The following is a 9,991-nucleotide window of genomic DNA, read 5'->3' as shown; positions in this document are numbered from 1 at the left end:
GGGCCCGGGCTGGGGATTCGAACCTGCCACCTTAGGTATATGTGGCTGGCGCCTTAGCTGCTTGAGCCACAGGCGCCGAGTCGACAAGTTCTTTTTCTAAACCTTCTCCAGCAAGACTGGCCTTTGTAGACCAACGTGGAAGACCCAGAGGAAGGAAGGTCACCTGTCACGATAAAGGATCTGAAATTCATCTGGAGTGAGACTCATGCTTGTTTGCCTTTGGGCTGAAAACCTTACTGAAATTCACAGTGATGTCTCTAAGAAAAGTTTGGGGAGCTTCCAGATACTGTGTCCTTTGTCCCTAACCAACAGAGAAGCAGGTATCAAGGCTCCACCCTCTGCCTAGCTCTGTAAATGCTGCTTTGGGGATAGAGAGGGACACAGCCACCCACATACTGCGTTAAACCACTGCAAGGCCTATTCAAGGCTTCTGAGTGGAGCGTAGCAGCAAACGATCTCCAAAGATGGGCGCAGCTGACCCCTGACGACGGGCATGTCCCACACGCATCCGTATTTGTGGCCGGGCAGCAAAGAGCCGTCTTGTCCAGGCTCTTAGCCTTTGCCTAATCTATCATGAAGTGACTCCCTAGTGAATGCTTAATAAACATTTCTTGACTGGTACCTTCTGCCCTCTAGGGGGCACTATGGGGAGGAGGCAGAGAATGAAATGAGGTCATTTACCTGCAATCAAATCTCGGTCCCCAAACCTGCTAGTTCCATGACCCAAGCTGATTATCTCCGAGCTTCCATTTTCTTGTCTGTGAAATAAAGAAAATAATTAGCCCTGGGTGGTGAGGTCCTGATGTAATGAGTAAATGAAACGTGACACAGTTATTGTTACCTCATTTAGCATACGCCTAGCATTTAGCAAGCCATCCACTAGAAGCTAGCCTTCATAAATAGCAATTTCTGTTACCTCTACTATATATCTCAGATAACAAAGACACGTGGCCTTTCTTGGTCAAACAGTACTTGAGCGCCTTCAGGGCCTTCAATGCTCTTAGCCCGTGGGTTATGGTGGGTTATGGGCTCTTGCTGTCAGCTAAGGGAAAGGCCCAGGCGGTAACCGTAGAATCTGGGGTCTTCCTCTTTGGTCTACATTGCTTAACCCTCACTCTCGACACTCTCTCCATAGCTGGAAAGAGGACAAGTTAGGCAACAACCAAAGATGCAGGGATTAGACCCGAGTCTGTGCTGCTGATAAGACCTGAGCCACCCACTACCAGATTTCATAGGCATTTTATCAACCATTGAGCACAGAGCATTCCTGAATGCACAGCTAAAACCACAGATTCCAGAATTGGTCTGAACTTGTCTGTGGCTTGTTAGCTCAGAGCAGTAATGCTCAAACTCACCCCAGAACCACCGGGAGGGCTTGTTAAAACAGAGTGTTGAGCCTCACTCCCTTCCCCATAGTTTTTGATTCGGTAGATCTAAAGCCAGTCTCCAGAATTGGCATCTCTAGCAGTTAACGGATGTTAGAAGCCACTGGTTCTGGAATCAAACTTTTAGAACCATGAGCCTGGGGCTATAGCATGGAAGACAACCCCCTCCAGCCCTGTCACTGATGTCATTGGCTATAGGAGGCTCTAAAGGATGGGAGATGGAAAGATGGAATGCTTAACTCCATCAGAGAATTCATAGCTCTACTGGGGGAAACACAGCAAAACACCCACCACCTAAATGTTGTTGGTGCAAAGCTACTAATGGGTTGAGTGTTTGTCCAATTGTGTATTCATTTAATATATTCAACCACCTCCTGGTTCCAGTGTTAGTATTTTCATTATTGTGTATTTATTTATCCCAGAACTACAGAGTCCCAGATTTAGAATTCTTCTTCTTGTTATTTTGGGAGCCCAACGCTTGACCGTAACCAGACTCTGGTTAAATACTGTGTGGCAATTGTGTAGCTCAGAAGCAGCATGTTTTCAGCTGGGCTTCCCTTGGGCTTGCTTCTGAATCCCAACTGTACATGACTGAGTCGTCCGTTTCACCCTGTCTCTGTGTGTGCACGGGTAGCTGAAAGGCCATTGTCTGTTTATTATTTTAGTCAGTGAAAGGGGATGGAGGGAGCACCCGCTCAGAAGAAATAAATGGGAAAGACTCCAGCTACCAAGTAAGTGACTTTGAACTCCATCTGGTGGTGGGGCTAGCCGGTGTGTTCTTTCTTCTTTCCGCCTTGTTTTCTATGCCATTCTCAGCCATTCCCAACACATTTAGTATCTCTGGATTAAGCACCTACTATGTGCCAAGCTGTGCAGACTAGAATTCCTCAGCTATTTTCCATAAAAGGTTTTTACACATGCTCTTCCCTGTTTTTATTTTCTTCTTTTGTTTTTTGAGACAGAGTCTCACTTTGTCACCCTCAGTAGAGTGTCGTAGCATCAGAGCTCACAACAACCTCAAACTCCTGAGCTCAAGCAATCATCTAGCCTCAGCCTCCCAAGTAGCTGGGACTACAGGCACCCACCACCATGCCCAGCCAGTTTTCAGAGATGGGGTCTCGCTCTTGTTCAAGCTGGTCTTGAACTCCTGAGCTCAAGGGATCCACCTGCCTCAGCCTCCCAGAGTACTTGGATTACAGGCGTGAGCCACGGTGCCTGGCTAGTCCCTGTTTTGCACATGGAAAATTCCTTCTGCCTCTTCACTTCTTGGCATAAATGTCACCTCCTCAGAGAGACCTTTGGGTGTCCACCCATCATCGCTACATCTTTTTCTTTTCTTACTGCATGGCACTTGTTACAAATTGTAAGAATTCATTTGACTCCCCTCCACCTGGAACATCAGTGGAGCAGGCTTTTCTCTTTTTATATCACATTGCATGAGGCCTGGCACCTAGTAGGAGCTGGGTCTTGAACAGATTAATTAAAAACATGGGGTTGCATCATTCACTTACATTATTTTCTCTCTTGCAAAGAAATGTAGCTATGACTTGTTTATAACAGTGTGTGTTCTGTTTTTAAAGTGGGATTATATGGAACACCCTGTTTTCTAACCTACACTCTTTGTTTTACTTTACTTTATAAATTTTTTTTTTTTTAGTATTGTATTTTATTTCATTCCCCTGAGCAGAGTTTCACTATGTTACCCAGACTGGACTCAAATTACTGGGCTCAAACAATCCTCCTTCCTCGGCCTCTCAAATTCCAGAGATTACCAGTGTGCACCACCATGCCCGGCTTACAAATTGAGAGTATATTCTAAAGGTCTTACCACAAAAATAAGTGAGGTGATGGTTATGTTAAACAGTTTGATTTAAACTGTTTAAACTATTTAAACAGTTTGTTAAATGGGGGTCTAGATAGCTAGACTCCCATCTCTGAAAACTGGCTGGGCATTGTGGTGGGCACCTGTAGACCCGGCTACTTGGGAGGCAGAGGCTAGATGATTGCTTGAGCCCAGGAATTTGAGGTTATTATGAGCTGTGATTTACCCATTCTTTTAACCTTAAACTTACACTTCCACGAAAACAGCATCAAATATTCTTCTGCTCATTTGGGAAATAAAAGGAGCTAACAATAGGAGTGGCAGGCTCAAACTATCAGCGTTCAGATCATGGCTCACCCATTTTTTAGCTGTGTGACTCTGGGAAATTGCCAATTTCTCAGCACCTCAGTTTTCTCATCTGTGTAATGGAGAAAGACAAGTGCCACCTTACAGGTTTGTCAGCTAAACTAAGACATGTGAAACACTGGACATTTCCATACAGAAGGCTCAATAAATGTTAGCTGTTGTATCAGTCAGCACAGCCGCCATAACAAAATGCCAGAGATGGTGGTATAAACAACAGAAATTTGTTTTCCCATAGTTTTGCCAGTTGGAAAAGACAAATCAAGGTGCCAGCAAGGTTTAGTTCCTGGGGAGGATTCTCTTCCTGGCTGTAGACAGCCACCATTGCTGTGTGTCCTCACATGGCAGAGAGAAAGAAATAGAGTCCCTTCTTAAAAGGACACTAATCCTATTAGATCAAGGCCCCACCCTCATGCCTTCACTTAACCTTACTTACCTTCCATTCTAAATATAATCATCTTTTTTTGTTTTTTTTAACCTAATTTTTATTAAATCATAACTGTGTACATTTATGGGGTACAATGTGATGATTTGATATACAATGTGGAATGCTTAAATCAAACTGTTTAACATAACCATCACCTTACTTTTGTGGTAAGACCTCTATAATATACTCGTAGTTGTTTTGAAATGTGCCCTTGCCTTGTGCACATGAGGTGAGATCCCACCAAATGCCCTCCCTCCACTCGCCCTCCCCCCTCCCAGCCCTTTTCCCCCCTCTCCCCTCCTTTCTTGGAGGTTAGGGCTTCAGTGAATTTGGGGTTGGAGAGACACACTTTGGTCCATGAATTTGGGGTTGGAGGGTTACACTTTAGTCCACAGCAGTTTTTATTTGTTATGGTCACTCTTATGCTGCTCATAGGAACTTACCATCTCATAATGTGGCTCATGTCACACATGCAAAGGGACAGCCATGATTGTCACAATACTTTGTATTTCTCTTTCCATAACAATTGGTTTATTGTTTTGTATTTAAACAGAGAATGCATGGCTTTTGACCACATTCAGTTTTTTTTTTAAGTTCTTACTATGCCTGGCCCCCATCTTCTAGATTACTTTGGAACACAAATTCCCACCGGTTACTACCTTGGGAATGTGACCAACTTACTCTATTCAAAAAGAAAACTTAAGTGTGATGGTACATTTTTGTCTGAAATGCTATGGCGAAACAGTTACGCCAACAATTTTGGAGTTTCTAAAATGGGCAAGGCGTCCATGAAAATTTGAGTGAGCTGAAAACTTCATTTTATTTACACTCACCAAGTAGTGCTTTGAGAATCCATTTCAGAATTCTATTTTCCAGGGCCTTGGATCCAGACTTAAGAGCACCAGTATGTCCTCACTGAGAGATGACAGATGCCTAGTTTAAGTTGGGGGTAAGGTAGGCACAGACATTCTCTGTTCCTTCCAGATCTGCCCTCCCAGGATCATAAAAGTCTCCATCAGTGTCTCTGGGAACAGCCAGGTCGGATGAAATGGGATGACTCTGTCCTGCCAGCATTTCTGGGTTCCAGGAGGACCTGTACTCAGGTGTCATTTACTGGTATTATACATTTTGAGACCCAATCAAACTCCAAGCAAAGGTTTTTAATCTTCTGTTTTTAATAACAAAGCAATTGTCACACCATTTAGATTCTTCGTGTACTCTAAAGATAGGAAGATGGCCAAGTGTTATCTTAACAAGTTAGTGTCTAAGCCATTAAAAAGAAAATTTAAGCCTAATTGGGATGTGGTTACCATATGGTAAGTGAACACTGAAAGCTCCTCTATTTAAAAAAAAACATTGTCTCATGACAGCTGTTTGATTGTGGGTACTTCCCGCTTTCCACCCCACAGTGACTTGGGAAGGAAACTATTTTGGAATCATTTGGAAGGTGACCTGCTGGCCGTTCCTTCAACACATTTAGATGGGGACCTGCTCTGTGTCAGTGCTCCCCAAGGTGCTAAGAGACAGAGGTGTGTTCTCTGAAGCTGCCCTTTCACTGCAGGGAGAAGAAATCTCGGAGATGACTGCAGATAGAAACAGTGCTCCATGAGAGAGGAGTCAGGGCATCCTTGGACCATGTGGCCAGGGACAACACCTCCAAGGTTTGAGCTGAGACTTGGTAGAGAAGGAGTGGCAGTTGTCCGAAGCCCTGCTTTGAGAATGAGCTTCTTCAAGGAATGAAGGAAGACTTGTGGCTGGAGCAGAATGAGGACAGAGAGAGGGACAGGGGGCAGGGCTGGGGTGGCACAAGGGGACCCTATGTGTTACATCTACCATTATTTGCTGGGTTCTGTGTCTGCAGCAGCCGGGCAGCCAGACCCCCACAGGCAGCCTTAGAAAGAACAAGGTGGCCAACTCATCCCAGTTTACCTGGAACTTCCCGATTTTTGTTTTGTTTTGTTTTGGGGACAGAGTCTTAGTATATCACCCTTGGCAGAGTGCTATGGCATCATAGCTCACAGCAACCTAAAAGTCTTGGGCTTACGTGATTCTCTTGCCTCAGCCTCCCAAGTAACTGGGACTACAGGTGCCTGCCACAATGCCCAGCTATTTTTTTTGTTATTGTTGTCATTTTTTTAGCAGGTCCTAGCCGGGTTCGAACCCACCAGTCCTGATGCATGTGGCCAACTCCCAAACCACTGAGCTACAGGTGCTGAGCCAACTTTCCTGGTTTTAAAACCATAGGCTCCATGCCCTGGACCCCTGGCTCTCAGACAAAGCAACATGACTGGTCACTCTACTTTTAGCCTTTCCCAAGGCCCAGTCACTGTACCAGATCGGCTTTCCATTCTTAATTAAATCCTCACAACACCACGAGATGTCATTTCCTTTATTACTCCCATACAGACTAGGACATTGAGAAGTCTTTCTTCCAGGTCACATAGCCAGGATGTGATGGAATTAGAATCCAACCAGGTCCCTCTAAGCCAGACACTGAGCTCCTAGCTACTCACTGTATCTTAAAATCTGCGTACACAACAAAAACCGTGAACAAGGCGTTTGATCTGGGGTCTCTGGTTTCTGGCTTTATCTGAAGAGCATCGTGGTGAGAGTTTCGGCCTCCTTCCCAGGGGAGCACCTGCTCTGGGCTGGACTGTGCTTGCACATCTGTGTCTTGTAATGTGCTGCAGCTGCGGCCGCTGGGCTCTGACAGACGTGTCCAAGATGTGCAGTGACAGAACAGCTTCTTGGGCCACAATGCACGTCTGACACTTTTTCCTTCAAGGACCTCTGCCCTCTGGAGAGCACCTGTGGGGACCCTCATCTGTCTGTTCTCTCGCTTCTTTCAAGGGGCGTCTCCGTTTGCTGGTGGGAAATGAGATTTCTCTTTGGCTTGCTGCCTTCTGCATCGAAGCTGCAGCCCTGTCATAGAACTTTTTACCTGAGGACAGGACATAGCTTTATGAATCAGGCTTATACGCATATATCCATGGGTCAGAGGTAGCCCACGAGGGTACTCCTGTTCCAGTTGTTTGCCATGATCACTGTTTTAAAACTTTTGACATCTGGCTCAGTGCCTGTAGCTCAGCAGCTACGGGCACCAGCCACATACACTGGAGCTGGTGGGTTTGAATCCAACCCAGGCCTGCCAAACAACAATAATAACTGCAACCAAAAAAAAAAAAAAAAAATAGCCAGGCATCTGTAGTCCCAGCTACTCGGGAGGCTGAGGCAAGAGAATCTCTTAGGCCCAAGAGTTGGAGATTGCTGTGAGCTGTGATGACACAGCACTCTACTGAGGGTGACAAAACTCTGTCTCAAAAAAAAAAAACAAAAAACTTTTGAAGTCAATATTTAAAAGTTGACATATTTTGCATTTAGAAAATTCAATTCCAAGGATCTTTTGAAAAAATCAGGTCTGACCACATAGGGGCTGCAAATATCTGTGTTGTCTCTCAGCGGGCTCTCAGTTGCTACTGCCCCTTTAGAAAGGGCATGTAACAGTCAGGCCACCACAGCCTCTGTCCCCCGAATTGTCTCCCCTGCATGAAAGTCAGCATTGCTCAAACTAGTATTTTTCTTACACTTGCTAATACTTCTTTGCACCCCTTTTCAGCAGGGGAAATAAGATGTCTGTATTATTCTTACCCCCAGCTTCTTTTTAATTTTTATGTTATCTTTCTGGACCCCATAGGCACTTCAAGTCAATTAAATGATGAGAAAAGGATTTCTACTTCATAATGGATTTATTTATTGATTGATTTGGTTCTCTGTAATTTACCCACCATTTTCTAGAATTTGGGGGTTTACAGCCTCATTGCTGCAGATGGTAAGAACCATGTGGGATTGCAAATCTTTAATTTGGGGATAGATATACATTCAAGACTAAAGATAAAGGCTTGGCGCCTATAGCTCAAGCGGCTAAGGCGCCAGCCACGTACACCTAAGGTGGTGGGTTCGAATCCCCAGCCCGGACCCGCCAAACAACAATGTCGGCTGCAACCAAAAAATAGCCGGGCGTTGTGGCGGGCGCCTGTGGTCCCAGCTACTTGGGAGGCGGAGGCAGGAGACTCACTTGAGCCCAGGAGTTGGAGGTTGCTGTGAGCTGTAATGCCACGGCACTCTACCCAGGGGGACAGCTTGAGGCTCTGTCTCAAAAAAAAAAAAAAAAGACTAAAGATAAAACAGTCATCTTCTCTTACCATGATTTCATGAAACAAGTGGACAGTTTCACACAAAAAACTAAGGAAGACAGAATCGTGAGGTAAACGAGTAGTCCCCAAGGAAAAAAGTGACATGGGTTTGCAAGTGGAAGGAACCCTCTCAAAGCTAGGTGCACGTGTCAAAGGGCTTCAGGAACAGCTGGATCCAGAAGCCACACACACTATCAGCCATGCCTGGTCTCTGTTTTTTTGTTTGTTTGTTTGTTTGTTGTTTTTTCTCTTTCTCTCTCTCTCCCCATCTCTCAGCTCTACTCTTGTCTGCATTAGCTTCCTTTCCAGGCGGATTTCCCCTGGAAATAGTGATGGCTCTGAAAATCCCAGTTTTACATCTGTATAGCTTCAAAGAGGACAGACGCTTTCTCTCTCGATTATTTTAGCAAAGCTCTGAGCTTAGCTCAGAGTCTACCTAGGTTTGCCTCCTTTGAACCAATCACAACAACTCAATCACATGAAGTGCTGTGATTGGCCAGGTCTGAGCCACGTGCTGCGTCCTGGGGCGGAGTTAGTTTGCCCCGACCAGTGGAATGGGAAGGGGAGGAAGGTGGTTCTCCTCCCAAGGAAACCCCAAGTTCTGGGACCAGAAGATGGGGGAAAGAATGCTTGCTGGAAAAGCATAAGATTAATTAATCGACTATTAGATAAATAAGTAAACGTCCCCTACCATGACCTTGAACCATAAGTGTTTATACATTTTTTTCCTTTCTTTTTCTTATTTTTTTTTTCTGTTTCACTCTGTGTTCAGGAAAACGTAGAAACCACCCAACATTAGAACATCTCTATTTTGACATATTTATTTCCCTGCTACTGAGAGTTCTCTTGAAGTCACTAAAAATGCATTTTGTCTGAAATTGCTGTAGACAGCGGACTCCGCAGAGAAGCCAGTCACCCCGCCAGAGCCAGAACCCACCGGAGTCGCGCCGAAGGGCAAAGAGGCCTCCTCCAAGGACAAGAAGTCGGGGGCCGAGGGGAGCAAGCGCAAGAACAGCAAGCCCGAGGCCAGAGAGTCGGCGCAGTGCCCGGGGCCGGCCGCGGGGGACGCCAACTCCAACTCCCTGCCGGACGGAGACAAGCCCCAGAAGAGGCCCGAGAAGCGGCGGCAGTCCCTGGGCGGCTTCTTTAAGGGCCTGGTAGGAGGATTTGGGGGCTGCTGCTTTCTGGTTTCACGGGACAGGGCTGTGGTTCCCACTTCCAAAGGGGATAGACTGGCCAGGGCAGGGCTGGACGTTCAGCAAATACTTCCTGAGGACCTACTGTGTGCCGCACGCTGTGCTAGGCTCAGAAAGCCAGGTAGACAGCCCCGGCCACTCAGGAGCCCACAGCTGGGTGCTGAGTGTGGGAAGAGCCAGAAGAGGAGGCTGAAGGTGAGGCCTGGCCTGGCCTTGGGTGTGAGAGGAGAGTGCGAAGGAGGCTTCTTGGAGTTTATTACGTCTTAGGTGGCACCTTGGCTTAGCCTGCAGAGAGGACGAGGGGAGGGCTATGGCAGCAGGAACAACAGGGGCAAAGGCGGGATGCCCAGAAGCAAGGATTTGGGGTTCAGTCCTGCGGGATTAGAGAAGGCAAGGACAGGGAGGTTGGCAGGAAAAAGATGATGAAGCCCAGAGGGTGCTAAGGAGTTTAAACGAGGGCGGCTTCTCCTGAGCTCCGCCCCGGGCGCTGGGTAAGAGAAATGATGGCTCAGCGCCTATAGCTCAACTGGCTAAGGCGCCAGCCACGTACACCTAAGGTGGTGGGTTCGAATCCCCAGCCCGGACCCGCCAAACAACAATGACGG

The 9,991-nt window shown here is 46.4% G+C and overlaps 1 protein-coding gene across 1 annotated transcript in view; it reads left to right on the top strand.

Annotated features, from left to right (window-relative positions):
• Nucleotides 1–9,991, top strand: part of BCAS1 (breast carcinoma amplified sequence 1) — a 92,316-nt gene that overhangs the window by 78,475 nt on the left and 3,850 nt on the right. The window contains exons 10-11 of the mRNA XM_023512022.1: nucleotides 2,051–2,116; nucleotides 9,078–9,347. Of these exons, the coding sequence (XP_023367790.1) occupies nucleotides 2,051–2,116; nucleotides 9,078–9,347 (336 nt within the window). The remainder of the gene's footprint in view (nucleotides 1–2,050; nucleotides 2,117–9,077; nucleotides 9,348–9,991) is intronic.

This window comes from Otolemur garnettii, unplaced genomic scaffold (assembly GCF_000181295.1).
Source record: "Otolemur garnettii isolate 467f Iridium unplaced genomic scaffold, OtoGar3 scaffold00023, whole genome shotgun sequence".
NCBI classification, from domain to species: Eukaryota; Metazoa; Chordata; class Mammalia; order Primates; family Galagidae; genus Otolemur; species Otolemur garnettii.
This window is presented reverse-complemented; position numbering and strand designations above follow the sequence as displayed.